Source organism: Erinaceus europaeus, chromosome 11, assembly GCF_950295315.1.
Source record: "Erinaceus europaeus chromosome 11, mEriEur2.1, whole genome shotgun sequence".
In the NCBI taxonomy this organism is placed as follows: Eukaryota; Metazoa; Chordata; class Mammalia; order Eulipotyphla; family Erinaceidae; genus Erinaceus; species Erinaceus europaeus.
Genome location: NC_080172.1, coordinates 76,318,745 through 76,335,920, shown reverse-complemented (window position 1 = coordinate 76,335,920; position 17,176 = coordinate 76,318,745). Strand labels below are relative to the sequence as shown.

Sequence of the window (17,176 nt, the reverse complement as noted above, 5' to 3'; positions counted from 1 at the left end):
AAAAAAAAAAAAAAAAAAAAAAAAAACACAGTCAAAATATGTGCTAGCCCTTTTTGATTGTCAAGATTTTCTTTCTTCCTTTGTGTCCAATGGACAGTGTTTCTAACTTAACAAATAGCAGAATGTACCTGTTACTCCATGCATTTGAATCAGACTTAGAGTGGTTAAGGAAGGAAACTCACTGCTACTGTAGCTTCTTCTCCCAAGGTGGTGTTTGATTTAGCTGTGTAAACAGATGGCTTAGGTTCCCAGAGGTCTTGAATGCAGCTGCCTGCCCTGGTGAGTGTTCCAGCCTCTTTCACCAGGGTCAGCTCTGCTTCCTGATGTGTATCAGCTAAACAACCCACATGCAATCGCAGGGATGGTGTGGACTTCAAACGGTGATGGCCCTGCCACCTGGGTTTTGTTATAGCAGGGAACTGAATGGAATACCCCTCCTCGCCCTTCCTGTTTTACTGCCTTCAACTTTCATAGGACTTTCTAATGATGTTCACTGAGATCTGAACTGACTTCAGTCATTTGCCCAGAATCTGCCTCTGAGACCCCAAAACGGTCTTTATTCACTGAAACACCCTTTAAGTCCTGTCCCCAGTGGTGGGGCTTTCTTTATAGTAAGCCCTTACAGTGCTACAATACTTTTCTTTTTTATTATTATTAGTGATTTAATATTGATTTACAAAATTACAAGATAACAGGGGTACAACTCTGTACCATTCCCACCAACAGAGTTCTGGATCCCCAGTATCACCATTGGAAGCTACAGCAGTTCTCCCAAGGTTGCAGATATGGGTTAACTATTGTTTCTACAATTATCTGTCTCTATTTGCATATATTGCCCCCCCCATTTTTTTTAAGCTTCCTATCTTCTCTTCCTTTTCAAGTCACACATACACCTATTACTATATCCAAATGTCCCTCCCTTTTTCCTCTTCTCTTTTCAGGTCCCAATAGAGTTGGAGTTCAGAGCCCCCTGGTCATCTTCCTATCATTTCTCCCCCACTGGGAGTATGGATCAAAATTCTTTTTGAGGTGCAGAAGGTGGGAGTTCTGGTTTCTGTAATTGCTTTCCCACTGGACATGGGCATTGGCAGGTTAATCCATACCCCCAGTATGTTTCTGTCCTTCCTAGTGGGGCAGCACTCTGGAGCAGTGAGGTTCCAAGACACACTGACCAATACTTCTCTATCCATTCTTCCCTAACACCCATGACCAGATGGTTTTTCTTTGTGTAGAACTGTTGAGGGAGAAGGTACCACAGAAAATAGGAGTGGTTACATGTGTGGCTTAGAAGGTGTAGTCAGGACTTTGGTTTTAAAATTGCTGAACCCTGGTCTCTTGGACTCTCCGGTTTACCATGTGACCACTACAATATAAGTCTTTTTACTCTATATCCCTTCCTCCCTCTCATTCCCTAACATGTATATGTTTTCTGATAAAAATGTTTAATATATCTGGATATAATGCTTTTCCTTCAATTCTTTGTTAAGATCAAGCATGACGAACCTCTGGAATACCCCTATTCAACAAATATTGTCCCCCCTGCCCTTACCCATAACAGAACCAAAACCTTATGGACGGACTCTCATGGTATCAATTAAATTAGCATCTACTATATTTTAACTTACAAGCTAATTAGATTAGAATAAGTGTGTCAAAATCAATAACTTCAGCTAAGGTTATAGTTATTCATATTTACTTCCCAGATGCACTCATGGAACACTCACATGAAAAAAGAAAATAAGAGAACGTGTGTGTGTGGCTAACCCATTAGCCAAGGGGTTGACTTCAGAGACCAATATTGAATGAGGCCACTTGCTGTGAAACATTCTCCCCATGAGAATGCAAGGGCACCTTCTATGTCCTACATCAGCAGTTACTGAGGGATTTTTGACTCATGTCCAAAGCAACTTCCACAACTACTCTGCCTTGACCTTAGAAAACATTTTGAATTAGCTTCATAAAATATTCCCCTGAGTAGAGTTGTCTAACTTTCACCTAATGGATCATGAGTAGCTAGTGCCACCCCCACCACTCAGTCGGGACATGGGCCTTTGGCTTCTGTCCACACCATTGTTCAACCAGATGAGGAGTTGGAGATGGGTTATGTTCCCAGACATAATATTTAAAGAATACTACCTTCTCTCTGGGATAAGCTGCTGCCATGAATATAAGGTAGACTGGCAGGAGCTGAAAAACCGGTAGGGTCTAATGGCTTTAAAGATATTTTACAAAAACAGTAGTAAGATGGTGCTAATGGAGTCATTTCTTTTTTTTTTTTTAATTTCTTTATTGGGGAATTAATGTTTTACATTCGACAGTAAATACAATAGTTTGTACATGCATAACATTTCTCAGTTTTCCATATAATAATACAACCCGCACTAGTTCCTCTGTCATCCTTTTTGGACCTATACTCTCCCCCTGACCCACCCCAGGGTCTTTTACTTTGGTGTAATACACCAATTCCAGTTCAGGTTCTACTTGTGTTTTCTCTTCTGGTCTTGTTTTTCAACTTCTGCCTGAGAGTGAGATCATCCCATATTCATCCTTCTGTTTCTGACTTATTTCACTTAACATGAATTTTTCCAGGTCCATCCAAGATCGGCTGAAAACGGTAAAGTCATCATTTTTTATAGCTGAGTAGTATTCCATTGTGTATATATACCACAACTTGTTCAGCCACTCATCTGTTTTTGGACACCTGGATTGCTTCCAGGTTTGGGCTATTACAAATTGTGCTGCCAAGAACATATGTGTACACAGATCTTTTTGGATGGGTATGTTGGGTTCCTTAGGATATATCCCCAGGAGAGGAATTGCAGGATCATAGGGTAGGTCCATTTCTAGCCTTCTGAGAGTTCTCCAGACTGTTCTCCACGGAGGCTGGACCAATTTACATTCCCACCAGCAGTGTAGGAGGGTTCCTTTGACCCCACACCCTCTCCAGCATTTGCTGCTGTTACCTTTTCTGATGTATGACATTCTCACAGGAGTGAAATGGTATCTTATTGTTGTCTTTATTTGCATTTCTCTGATAATCAAAGACTTGGAGCATTTTTTCATGTGTTTCTCAACCTTTTGTATCTCTTCTGTGGTGCAAATTCTGTCCCTGTCCTCTCCCCATTTTTGAATGGTGTTATTTGTTTTCTTGTTGTTTTCTTGTTGGCAAGCTCTTTATATATTTTGGTTATTAGCCTCTTGTCTGCTGTACGGCTGGTAAAGATCTCTCCCATTCTGTGAGGGGTCTCTTGGTGTGGGTAGTGGTTTCTTTTGCTATGCAGAAGCTTTTTAATTTGATGTAGTCCCATAGGTTTATGCCTGCCTTAGTCTTCTTTGTAGCTGGATTCGTTTCATTGAAGATGTCTTTAAAATTAATGCGGAAAAGAGTTCTGCCAATATTTTCCTCTAAGTATCTGATAGTTTCTGGTGTAACATCCAAGTCCTCGATCCACTTGGAATTTACTTTTGTATTTGGTGAAATATAGTGGTTCAGTTTCATTCTTCTGCATGTTTCAACAATGGAGTCATTTCTTTGTGGGGCAGTGTAGTATCCTACATGGTTATAGTGGATTCTCTCCAAGGCAGCTCACTTTTTTTCTCATAGAGAGCTGAGAGTTTCATCACAATTGGTACCCTAAAGTGATTGGGAGGAGTCAAAGGGTTAATACAGGCAAAGCCTTTGGACCAGTTTGAGGCAGTTAATAAAAGTGTCAACTAGCACAGATTTTTTTTTTTCCCTAGCCATTCTGTAATTTGTGGTTAACAGTCAGTTGCAAGACTATCAGATTACAGGGAATATAGTTCCACACAGCAACCACCACCAAAGTTCTGTGTCTCACCCTCCCAGTGATAATCACCATAGCCTTAAAGACTGTTTTCAGCACCAGTTTTTATTCTTGCCTAGTGACACTGACTGACCCTTCTCAAACACTGTGATCTGTAAAACACACCTGTAGAGTTGAGTGGCCTGAATTTTCCTTCCTGATAAGGAAACAGAGACCATAAGGTTAGGAAACAGCAGATCAGAGCTGGCTCTTGGTGGCTTTTATCTCTTGAGCACATTACTGGACCACTTTCTGAGATGGAGAAAAGAATGCAACTTTGAAATCGGACCAGATGTTTCAGGGTAGAAGTGAGTTTTCAGGAACCTTTTAAGTTTTGTTTTTCCAGAAAATATCAGGGTACCATTCTAGGGGGACATAGATGGAACATGACTGTGAATCAGCTGCCTGATAAAACAGCCAGGATGAAGCCCACGTCATCCAGCACTGAACACTGTTGCTGCAAACATCAACTGCTTATCCCAGTGTGGATTTCCCTTTAGAACATGAAAGGAGAGTTCAAAGAGAATAGCCTAGCTGGCGCTGAGAAAGTCACATTATTAAAAGTGTGTATTTGTTTTTATTAGATGTTTTGTTTCAGTGAGAGCTATACTCTTGTTAGCCTTGTAGCAAAATTCAGTTTTTCACTAATTTCTCCCAGTTTTTTATTGGAATCAGGATGCACAGGATTATGTTGAAAACACACACAGTAGTGAAGTCACCTTTCTCTTAAAATTTGGGACTTTTATGTTTAAACCAAATCAATTCAGTAAACATTTTATGAGCAAACAAACTACTATTCCAGAGCTCACAATGAACAAGTCAAGACCTCCTAGACCAGCAGCACATGTGACTGTTTAAGTGAAGTAACAAAGTTAGTGCCCCAGATATACTAGTCACATTTGAACTACTCAGTACACACATGTGGCTACTGGCTGCCATAATAGATAAGGCAAATGCAGACCATTTAATCGCTGCTGGAAAGTTCTTCTTGATTACGCTATTCTGCTAAACAAAACAAGTGGACTTCTCTCCTCCTCTTCAACCTCCTCCACTTCCTCTTCCTCTTCCTTTTCCTCTACCTCTACCTCTTCCTCCTTCTCCCCCATCACCTTCTCCACCTCCTCTTCTGCCCTTTCTCCTCCTCCTTCCTCCTCCTCCCTCCTCCTCCACCACCTCCTCCTCCTCCTTCTCCTTCAACTCCTTTCTTTACCCCCCCCCCCACCCTTAAACCAAAGCACTGCTTAGCTCTGGTTTATGGTGGTACCAGAGCTAGGACCTTGGAACCCCAGGTGTAAAAATCTTTTGCATAACCATTGTGCTATCTCCCCAGCCCAAGAAAAATTCTTGTTGATAAATTCAGTTGTTCTATCTTTGTGGTTTGATTGTGGCTTACTCTTAGACAACATCTTTCAGACTTCATACTTGACTACACAGATTCAGATTCTGGTCTGGCCTATATTTGACCTTGAATAAGACTCTGCACTTCAAATGCGCCCCCCCCCCCTTTTTATTCTTTTTAACAGTAAAGTAAGGATATCAGACCAGCTGTCTAAATTAACTCCTGTCCAAATACCCCATGATTCTGGTAGACTGAATTGGTAGACTGGTCTCTGTGTATGTGTGTGTGTGTGTGTGTGTGTGTGTGTGTGTGTGTGTGTGTAAGTGTATGTGTGTGCATATGTCACAGTGGACCATAACTGAGAGAAACTACAAAGAAGAATTTCCTTTTCTCAAAAATACTTTTTCATTTTACATATTTAAGTTCAGATTTGTGCTAACTGTTAATACTAAAATTGTATATATACAGTTCTAAACTCACCAAAATGATCCTCCAAAAGGAGATTCTTAAAAATATTTTTACTAATTTATTACTCGATAGAGATAGAGAGAAATTGACAGAGAAGGGGAAGATAGAGAGGAAGAGAAACACTTGCAGCCCTGTTTCACCACTCATGAAGCTTTCTCCTCTGCAAGTGGGGACCAGGGGCTTGGAACCTGGGTCCTTGTGCACTGTAATGTGAACGTTTAACCAGGTGTGCCACTGTCTGGCGCTCAAAATGAGCTTTTTTTTATTCATCTTTGTAGAATGTCAAGATCATCCTAGATTCTCCCCACCACTCCTCCCCCCCCAAAAAAAACAACATATATATTTGGAAAGCAAGTGATAAATCAGAAAATAGCAAGTCCTATGTGATTTATGTTCAGATAAAATAAACATTAAGACCTTCAGTGTCCTAAGTTACTTAAGTCCTTTATCTCATTTAAAGTCTTAGGTTGGGAGTCTGGCTGTAGCACAGCGGGTTAAGCGCAGGTGGTACAAAGCACAAGGACTGGCGTAAGGATCCTGGTTCGAGCCCTGGCTCCCCACCTGCAGGGGAGTCGCTTCACAAGCGGTGAAGCAGGTCTGCAGGTGTCTATCTTTTTCTCCCCCTCTCTGTCTTCCCCTCCTCTCTCCATTTCTCTCTGTCCTATCCAACAACAACGACAGCAATAATAACTACAACAATAAAACAACAAGGGCAACAAAAAAACCAAAAAAACAAAAAAGGGGCAAAAAAAACCCCAATAAATAAAATAAATATTAAAAAAAAAAAGTCTTAGGTTGGGCCAGCCTGTTTGCAAAAGAATAATTGATGAATTTTTTTTTCCCATTTACCTTAACACTATGGTCTATAGCTACAAAGTATTTCTGAGACAACAATCTCTCTCCCTTTTGAAATAACTAAGTTGTAATATAGTTAGGACTAAGTCCTATAGGTTTTTCTCATGTAGCCATGTTCCTCCTTCCCATATAAATTGGAAGTGTCCTTGGCTTTCTTCTTATATGAGACTGAGAATATTACTTGTGACCCTCTCCTGTCATCCAGAACTTAAATTGGAATAGTTTGCTTCAGAAGTCCCAAAGAGAGTGGATTTAGAATGACTTGTTCAAATTTAGTCCCTGCGGGGGTGGGGGGGAGCGCTGGTCAATAGCAAAGCAGATTAACGCAAATGGCGCCAAGTGCAAGGACAGGCATAAGGATCCCTGTTCTAGCCCCCAGCTCCCCATCTGCAGGGGGGGTCGCTTCATAAACAGTGAAGCAGGTCAGCAGGTGACTATCTTTCTCTCCCCCCTGTCTTCCCCTCTTCTATCAATTTCTGTTCTAGCCAACAACGACAGCAGTAACAATAATAATAACAACAATAATGATAAACAACCAGGGCAACAAAAGAGAAAAAATACCCTCCAGGAGCAGTGGATTCACAGTGCAGGCACCAAGCCCCAGCAATAACCCTGGAGGCAATAAATAAATAAATAAATAAATAAATAAATAAATAAATATAAATTAGTTCCTCAGTGAAAAGAGACTGGTTCGCCTATGGATGGCACAGCAAAGTTCAGCAGTAACAGGTTTTCAGTGACTGGTGGGGTTTGCCAGGTTTCTACCCTTGCTGAGGGAGTCTGGGTGTCTGGCCAAGTCCTTGTAATGTACCCACCTTTCATGCTCCCTTGTTTCTCCTGAAAGTAGTGGGAACAAATGAACTGGAGCTTGATACCTACTCTACCACTTCTGGAAAGCTCTCAGTTTCTCTGAGCCTAGGTTTCCTGCTCATAAAATAAGAACAAATGATCAATAATGAGTCTCTTCCTTTCCAAGACTGTTGTGGGGACATGGAGGGTCTGTTGATCAAGCTAAACCCAAGCTCCTGATATGGTGGGAGAACATTAGCCTGGAGTTGCAAAGTGAAGGAGAGTTCTGGGCCCACCACTTCGTAGCTGCCGGGTCTCTGGGACATCTTCTTATGCTTTCTGACTCCACTTGAGCAAAATGAGGGTCCCAGGTTACTCACAGATTCTATGTGAGAGTTGATTTCTTTCTCTAAACTCAGATTATATAGACAGCTTTCTGGTCATTTTCTGTCCCTTCCCCTCTTCCTGTGACCATTCCCAAACATGATTTAATTCCATGTGTCACTCCCCTTAGTACCTTACAGTGACTCCTTACAGCTTTCTGGACTTTCCCAGAACACTGCTGGCTTTAGCTCCATGTCTGTGAGGTGGTCGTCCTGCAGCCCAGCAGAGCAGCCTGTCTGGTTCGCACCCGCCCACCTATCTAATGCTCAGAGATTGTCATTCACCTCTGTTAGCTTCAGTGCTTCTCTGGGTTGGTCTTTGTTTTTGTTTTTGTTTTTAACTGCTCATTGAACAGTAACTAACACCCTGATGCCTTGGCCCTACCTGTCAGGAATCTGGTTGCATTGTTTGGATGAGACCTGAGCACAGATTTCTTTTTAAAGCTCCACCGTGGTTCTGAATCACAGCCAAGGATGGGAACCACTGTTCTTTGCTTGAAGATCTTCAGACACCCCATGTGTAGTTCCATGTGTCTAGACTGACCTTTCCTGTTGCTTTCCTCCCTTTGGATTAAATCCTGATCGTCCCCATCTTACTCCAGAGTCCTCTTCCAGGCAACTCTCATGGACTCCTCTAGGTACATGGCTACATCCCTCCGCGGATCTCCTAGACGGCCCCAGCTCCCATTCATCAAAACCTGATCTTTCTGCATTAAGATTGTTGAGTTACTCCAACCTTTTCTCTCATTCGGTCTTGAGTTTCTTTCAGGAAAAGATTATATCTTTCTTCCTTGTTTCCCTGGAGTGGAGCAGGTTCTGGCATTTTTGCAGACTCTCAGTAAACATTAAGTGAACAACCTAAGATAAGGTCACCTGACTTTGTGGATTAGAGACTTTAAAAAAGCATTATCACAATATCTCTGGTAGTGCTTTATAGGCACAACAGAGTTGTTAAGATGGGGTGGGGGAATCCACATACAAAGTAATGTTTTAAGAAACCAATCCATGAAACTTAAAAGAAACTCCTAATTTTGCTTCAGTTATGTTTTTGTCTTTGAGGGGGAGTGCTAAGACATGAGAAAATTCCTCCTCTGTAATAAAGTTCTAAGTGAGAATGATCCTCTTTCTGAGTTCCCTGTGCTGTCTCTCCTCTACTGTTCTTCCTTCAGCTGGCCATCTTGATGTGTTTGTAGAGGGGCAGGAAGGTTCAGACTGCTGGCTCTCTTTAAAACACTTTTATCAGCAGGCTTTCTGATCTTCAAAGCAGCCCGCATTCAGTGTGACCCCACTCCCTCAACTCCCCATGCTGAGGAGTAAGAGCTCTGAGTATTTTTGTCATTTTGACGACTTGCATATTTGGACAGCCGGATAGGATGGTCCTCACTAAATCTGCAGGGATGAGAGCAAGTCAGCGTTTCCAGGTCCCCTTTCACCCTCAAATCTAGACACATTTGAAAAATTGACACCAGACCCTGGAGTTATGCAAACAGTAAGTTTGGAGGTCTCCTTGCATTTGGCCCAGCCCTTGGCAGCAGTTCTTGTCCTTTTTTTTTTTAAGTCCCTGCAGTTGTAGTTACTCCAACTCTCTTAACCTTTATGATTGTCTGCAGTGCTTGGTCCTGGATAAGTTTGAAAGCTATGATGATGAAATTCAGCTCACCCAACGAGCCCTGTCTCTGCTGGAGGAAAACAGGTTCTGGGCTGGTGTGGTGTTCCCTGACATGTACCCCTGGACCAGCTCCCTGCCAGCCCATGTGAAGTACAAGATCCGGATGGATATTGATGTGGTGGAGAAAACCAATAAGATCAAAGACAGGTGATGTTTCAGGCAACCTCCCAAAGTCCCAGGCATCCTTCAGGGATGTGTGAAGCAAGAAGAAGGAACTTCACCCATCTCCTGAGGGATGGAGGGTTACTTGAAAAGATACAGAAAGAAGTAGGCATAGGAGAACTGATTTGACCAGTTGACCCTGTTAGTTGGTAGAACCAGGATAGCTCACCTATTCTGTCTTCAGCCCTTTAGTTGTCCCTGTATGGCCTTATACATTTTAGAAATGAAAACCTCTAAGTATTAGGATCATCTCCACATAGAGATTCTGTAAATGGGGGTTTCCAATGTGACCGAGAAGTTATATTTAAATATGATAGAGAACTATAACAATAAAACAACAAGGGCAACAAAAGGGAATAAATAAATAAAAATAAATATTAAAAAAATATTTTAAATAAATAAATAAATATGGTAGAGAACTGAGACGGAATTCAACCTATAAATCAATAACATTTATTTACATAGGAGGAAAAGAGATATTTTTGTAAAGCTCAAAATAGAGTCTTTGATGGAACACAGTTACAAGTCACATTGTGTCTAATATTTACAACTAATGAAGTAGAAAATAGAATCTCGTAGTTTGGAAAAAAAATGGGGGTAAGGTGTGAAGACAGGTAACTCCAAGTTTGTGAAGTGCCTATGAAGAAAAAATCCTATTAACATCCTTCACCCTTCCTTCTGGTTCCTTCTTAGGTACTGGGATTCTGGCCCCAGAGCTGATCCTGTGGAAGATTTCCGCTACATCTGGGGAGGATTTGCTTATCTTCAGGACATGATTGAACTGGGCATTACTAGGAGTCAAGTCCAAACCAAGTCTCCCATTGGAATCTATCTGCAGCAGATGCCTTATCCCTGTTTTGTTGATGACTCGTGAGTTGGAACTTCCTGACCCCCACTTCCAGACATGCTGAGTGGTGGTGCTTGCCTCTAGCCTTAATTATCTCTGAAGGGAACCCCAGGACTGAACTCAGGTTAGGAAGAAGAAAACCTTGATGGCTGGCCCGTGGCAGTGTCAGAGGTGCACATGAAATTGCAGGGAGAAAAGAGTTAGTTGGTGGTGTGGTGGAAAGGAAAAACTAAAAATTAAAGCAAGAGAAATGAAGTTGAGGGAAGAGACAAAGCTTTTCAGATTTCCACTACGTACTGTGTTTGGTATGTGAAAGGGTTCTGGTCAGAGTGTTTGCCCAGTGGCTGCCAAATTAACAAACTAGGACTCTGCATGGCAAATAGGTTCAGTGCCTAGGAGCCATGGAATAATGTAGCTCCTTCCCTAATTAACATTCCCATGATGTATGCTTAATGAAAAGGTAGAGGAATGTGTCGGATAAACTCAGGGCCTTTCTGCCTGCTCACCCTCACCCCTAGGCCTGCACGTTGGTTGGCCAGGAGCAAGCTAAGCTAGAAAGTCTACTGTTTCCAGAACTTGGATTCAAACAGTGATAGACAGAGAGGAAGAAGGGGCTGGCATAATTCATTCACCATGGTACACAGGGCAGAAATGCCCCTGGGACATCAGCAGAGATCGACACTGGCTTAGCAATTCAACTCCTAGAAAAAGGAATGGTGTACTTGTCTGTCTGTGAAATTCAGAGAGACAAATATACAGCCTAAAGAAGGGAAGCATCAAATTGCCAGCTGGCAAGACAGTAAACTAAAGCTTGCATGGGAATCCCTCTTTCACCACCTCAGTGGAGTCACTTCTCCTTTCTCACCCCTAGAGAAGACTAAAGAGAAAAACATCAGCCTTTATGAAGTTAGACTAGGTTCAGGATACAAGCTGAGATGGGATGCAGAGCCAGGGGCCAAAGCCCAGCTCCACTTTTAGGATCCTTTAAGTGTGCTTGGCAGAGAAGTAGGGAAGATGGGAGGCAACATTAGGGATTCCAGTCAGTTAATAGGACAGAGCCCTCTGGTGACTGGTCCCAGTCCTCTTGGCTCAAGGGTTTCTCTCCCTAGGGCCATCTTGAGTGAAACCTTTCCAAGTTGAAATGGATCCTTCCTGTGAAAACACACAACAATTTTCAGTAGATAATCCCAAGAACTTATCAGGCACAGGAAAATCATATGTAAAGTTCACAATAAAGTAATTTCAGAAAAATAGATCTACTGTGCTTACCAGAGTGAATATTAATGTCAGTGCTGATTGACTTATTAATTAATTATCTGTATTCTGTAAATGCCATCTTACTTAGCTATTTTATGTCTCTTTCTGCATAACCAGAATTTGATGCTCTAGGGCAGACATTGTTGACCTCCTTGGGGTCAGTTATTTAGCTCACCACCACCAGTTTCCTTTGTATTTTATTCTGTTGGACTTCAGTGTCAGTTACATCCTATGTCCTCAAATCTGAAGTCTTTTCACACAAAACCTTACACACAATATGATATTCTTTACATTTTGCACCTAGAGTATTCATTTGAGTGGATCAAAAGGCTGCCATCTTATTCTAAAGAAAAAATAATAATCCTTCAGAGCAAATTTGCAATGTAAATTCTGCCTTTCTCTCCACCTGGTCTGTGTTCTAAACATATTCAACAAATATTCACTCTACTTATAGCTCATACTGGTATTCTGCTGATCTGTTTCTTTCCTTCTGCTTCAGTTTTATGATCATCCTAAACCGCTGTTTCCCTATCTTCATGGTGCTGGCTTGGATCTACTCTGTCTCAATGACTGTAAAGAGCATCGTTTTAGAGAAGGAGTTAAGACTGAAGGAGACCTTAAAAAATCAGGGTGTTTCTAATGCAGTGATTTGGTGTACCTGGTTTCTGGACAGTTTCTCCATCATGTCAATGAATATCTTCCTCCTGACAATATTCATCATGGTAAGTCAGATACAGAAGACCCAGGAGATCTTATATAACTTTGTTCCGCCCAACTTTCTTCCTATTAATCAACTTGAGTAAATACTGGATTATTCAACTGACCACTAAGGATAGTATAACATGTAGTTGAAAGTCCATTTCAGCCAAAGTAGAAGGCACTAAGGGAGATAAAATCACCCTCAAAGAGCCATAATACTATCGCATCCCCCCCCCCTTCCTTTTTCTTTCTAAGGGATACATAAAGATTATCCAGCTCAATTTCATGGACCAGCAAAAGGGTTTACTTTCCATATACAGAAGAAACGAATTCAAGGAGTGTTGCTCTGGGGTTATTGTCTCAACCATCAACTTATGTGGGACTGTAGAACGTCATTCTAGTGTATTAGGGAAGGAGACCTGAACTGTTCATTAATTACTGCCATGACTACACTGATGTTTGCAAAACCTCTCAGACCTCTCTTTTACTTATATATATTTACTTATTTATTCCCTTTTGTTGCCCTTGTTGTTTTATTGTTGTAGTTATTATTGTCATTGTTGTTGGATAGGACAGAGAGAAATGGAGAGAGAAGGGGAAGACAGAGGGGGAGAGAAAGAGAGACACCTGCAGACCTGCTTCACCACCTGTGAAGCGACTCCCCTGCAGGTGGGGAGCCCGGGGCTCAAACCAGGATCCTTGAGCCGATCCTTGCGTTTTGCACCATGTGCTTTTAACCCACTGCGCTACTGCCCGACTCCCCAAGACCTCTCTTATCTAGAAGGTGGAATTTGGAGTATTGTCTTTTCTCAGTAACAAGAAACTTTTAGAGCTGCAGAAAGCATGCATCAGTCCATCCTTTGCAAACCTGTAGCTTCCTTAATGGCTAAACTTGGAAATACAACATTATTTCATAATACATAATATCCTACAGTAGGTTACTCCACAGTGAATGGTCTTCTGTACTTACTGAATGATAAGGATATAAGTATAAGTAGCTTTCAATACTTTATGGGATCTGGTATAAGCATTAGACTTCAGACTTTATAAGCACCTGTATAGTCTTACTTTACCCTTGTCATATTGAGTGCCTCTGCACTTGTTCTGATCCATAGACTCTAGATAAAAGTGTCCCATTTCATTTTGGACCATATACAATGCTAATTTGAGCTAAGACTATATCTGTCTTCTCAGTATATGTCTAGTCTAGGTAAGCCAAATCTTGTCCCTTCTCTTTGCAATAAAATGTAAGTCTGAAGGGTTTTATTTTTAATTTTTATTTGTTATTAATAGATTGTTACAAGATTGTAAGATCCACACTACACCCACCACCAGAATTCTGTATCCCCACCCTCCTACTTCCCAAAGATAACTACCATAGCTCTTTTCTTTTTTTTTTTAATATTTATTTATTCCCTTTTGTTGCCCTGTTATATTGTTATAGTTATTATTGTTGTTATTATTGATGTAGTCATTGTTGGATAGGACAGAGAGAAATGGAGAGAGAAGGGGAAGACGGGGGGGGGGAGAAAGAAAGACACCTGCAGACCTGCTTCACCACCTATGAAACAACTCCCCTGCAGGTGGGGAGCCGGGGGCTTGAACCGGGATCCTTACACTGGTCCTTGCACTTTGCGCTACCTGTGCTTAATAAACTTAATTAGCTCTTATAAGTCTTACAATACTTTCTTGCATTTGTTTTGTTTGGATTTTTTCTGGTTTGGGCAAGTTCAAGTAAATCGTATCTTTAGATTCCACATGTGAGTGAAACCATTGGATAGTTGTCTTTCTTCTCTTTACTTATTTCACTAAGCATAATCACCTCCATTTCTACTCCATTATGTCCCAAAGAACCCAGTATCATCTTTTTGACTGCAGAGTAGTATTCCATGGAATATATATTCCATAACTTCTTTAGCCAGTCATCTAGGCTACTTCCACTCTTTGGCTATTGTAAGTAATGCAGCTATGAACATAGTGGTACATATGTCAGAAGAGCTTTGTTTTTAATGTAGCAGTTAAATGTAGTAAGCTGTGACCTTAGTCAAACTTTGTGCTAGACTGTCATAAAAACCAATGGGAGGTTGTTATGTATAAGCCTCTACCCTGATGTGGCATTAAATCTGAAGAGAACTACAGACATGAGAGGAGAAATTGAACTCCTGTCTTCCCCTAGGAGTTCCTCGTTCATTGCCATCTTTCAGTCTGTGCTAATTAATATCCATTATCAAGATATTTTGTGTCCTTACTATTAGGAGTCAGAATGCTTAACCATGTAGCTTTTTCTAAGTATATAAACATGTGCAATATCTGACAATGGCCATGATACATTGCTCAACTCATTGCTGATAAGTGACACTGAGATCTACCTTCCTAAGAATGGGCATTAGGACTTCAAAGCTCTTAGGACAATGAGGCTAAGATTATTCACCAAGGGTTGCTTGCACAAAGGATTTTCTTCTTCTGGGAACCAGAACATTGTTCCAGTGATGGCGGAAACAGTTTTCCACACCAAAATAGGGTTGCTCTTTGAATAACTCTCCCATATTTCCCTTGTCCTTCCTTCCCACTTCAACTATGCGGGAAAGAAGCTAGAAGCTAGTACAGTGATGAGGGTGCATTGTTATTCAAGCTATTAGAAACAAGAAAAGTGTTCATAAGAAAAACTCAAGGCCACTAAAATTGAGTCAGCCAAGTAACTTTCATCTCTAATTCAGAAAAAAAAAAATTATAGAGTCCCAGAAATGTATTTTGCTTTGAATTGGAGTAAAAAATTTATTTCATTCTTCTGAGAATATCAATAACTAGCTTTAAGCTTTTGCAGCCTAAAGCTACATGTTCAGTCTTGGACTTGGCTTTTACTGAATTGCATTTGATTAAGGGAAAGGAATGAATCTTCCTAGGGTGTCATGGAGATATTTTTGACATAGAATAAGGAGCTCTTAAGTTCCTAGTTTCAAACCCCCCCCCCCCTTTTTTAACAAACACTGGGGCCTTGAACATGTGCAATTTCACTGCTCTGTGCTGCTTTGTTCATTCAAATAGAGAGAAAGGGCCATAAAGTAAAATGAAGGAAGACCATAGCACTGAGCTGAGGCACTCCCATACTCCCATACTGTGCTGGTCCTTGAACCTGAGCTGCATGGATGGCAGGGCACGCACCCTCCCTGGTAAGATATCTTCACAGCCCTAATCTTGACACCAAACATTTATTTTATATGAGATAGAATTTTCTGTGAGAAAGAAAGGGAATCCAAGGCGCCCTTCTAGTACATGAGACACCAGGAATCCAGCCAGAACCTCAGGTATATAGGACTTGAACTCTATGAACTAAGCTATTGACTTCTAGAAAGATTTCCTCAATGTTCATTTCTTTCTTTCTTTCCTTCTTCCTCCTTTTCTCTCTCTTTTCTCTGTCTCTCTCTCTTCTCTTCTCTTTCTCTCTTCTTCTTCTTCTTCTTCTTTCCCCCCCCCTCTCTGTCTCTCTCTCTCCTTCTTTCTCTTTGCCTCCAGGGTTATCTATGGGGCTCAGTGTCTGCACTACAAATCCACTGTGCCTTTTTTTTCCATTGTTGTTGTTGCTGTTGTTGTTGTTGTTGTTCCTGTTATTGTCGTTGCGGGATAGGACAGAAAGAAATGAAGAAAGGAGGAGAAGACAGAGAGGGGGAGAGAAAGATAGACACCTGCAGACCTGCTTCACCACTTGTGAAGTGACCACCCTGTAGGTGGGGAGCTAGGGGCTCGAACCGGGATTCAGTGCTCATTTCTAATTGAGTAGGGTGCTCTTATCCCCTCCTTTTAAACTTGTTCTGTTTTAGTTCATATTTGTTTTGTTAACATCCAGTGGAAATGAAAATAAAAGTGAAGATAAAAATGGTATCAGTAGTAGAAAAGCAACTCACTTTTTCCATTCAGTTCTCTTAACTCTATGATAAATGTTGCTATCTTTCTCTCTTTCCTAAGAGGAACCCAGAGTTTCAGGGCACCACTGCCAATTAATCAGAACCCATTCAAGATTCAAGAGATGAATCTGCCTAGATCTAAAATGTTCCTGAGTAAAGAATAGTATGCTGTGTATGCATTTGGAGTTATATGCAGAAAGTTAAAGAGTCTAGGGTCAGGAGACTGTTCAACTTGTTAGGGCCTCATCTTGCATGTTTGGGGCTCCCAAAATTGCAAGTTCATTCCCTGATGCCACAATATACCAGAGATGAGAAATGCTCTGGTCCTCTCTCCCCTCCCCATCCTTTCACCCTTGCACTCTCTCTCTCTCTCCATATATATATGGGATTTTGAAAAAATATAACAAAGGAGAGCCCAGAAAGACTAACTTGAACTTCTCAATTTATTCTACGTTGTGATTGGGAAGCAACTCAGTTATTTTTTAATGGCCAGTTTGGTGCTATTTCTACATAATTAAGTGACTAGATCCTTAACTAAAATGATGAGTACTATTACCCATGGGTTAATGAATGGGGAGAATTAATGCACATCCAAATGATACTGATATTTTACCTATGTGAGTGGTAAATCTCAGACTACAAGTACAAATCACTGAAGCTATGGCCCAGGTCCCAGACATAATACTAAAACTCCCTATTTTGTCCTCCTCTACTCAGCATACCTAGAGCTAATGATATATTACAAGACCCTCCCCCATAATCCAGGTCTTCCTCCTCTGCTCTAGGAATATTTTCCCAAAGTACCTCTTTTCTGCCAACCAAGAATTTGCTCACATTACTCATAATTATTTGTATTAATAGGCAGCCTAATATGTTATCTGCCCAGGGGAAATGACATTCATTAGAGTAAAGGAAGTCAACCTATTGCAACTTAAATGGGGCGATTTAGGCACCAACAGCAGACTGGTAGTAGAGCTCCTCT

At 41.1% G+C, this 17,176-nt stretch overlaps 1 protein-coding gene across 1 annotated transcript in view; it reads left to right on the top strand.

Annotated features, from left to right (window-relative positions):
* ABCA4 (ATP binding cassette subfamily A member 4) overlaps positions 1-17,176 on the top strand; it is a 169,824-nt gene that overhangs the window by 67,208 nt on the left and 85,440 nt on the right. The window contains exons 12-14 of the mRNA XM_016193540.2: positions 9,269-9,474; positions 10,183-10,359; positions 12,093-12,315. Coding sequence (XP_016049026.2) covers positions 9,269-9,474; positions 10,183-10,359; positions 12,093-12,315 — 606 coding nt within the window. The remainder of the gene's footprint in view (positions 1-9,268; positions 9,475-10,182; positions 10,360-12,092; positions 12,316-17,176) is intronic.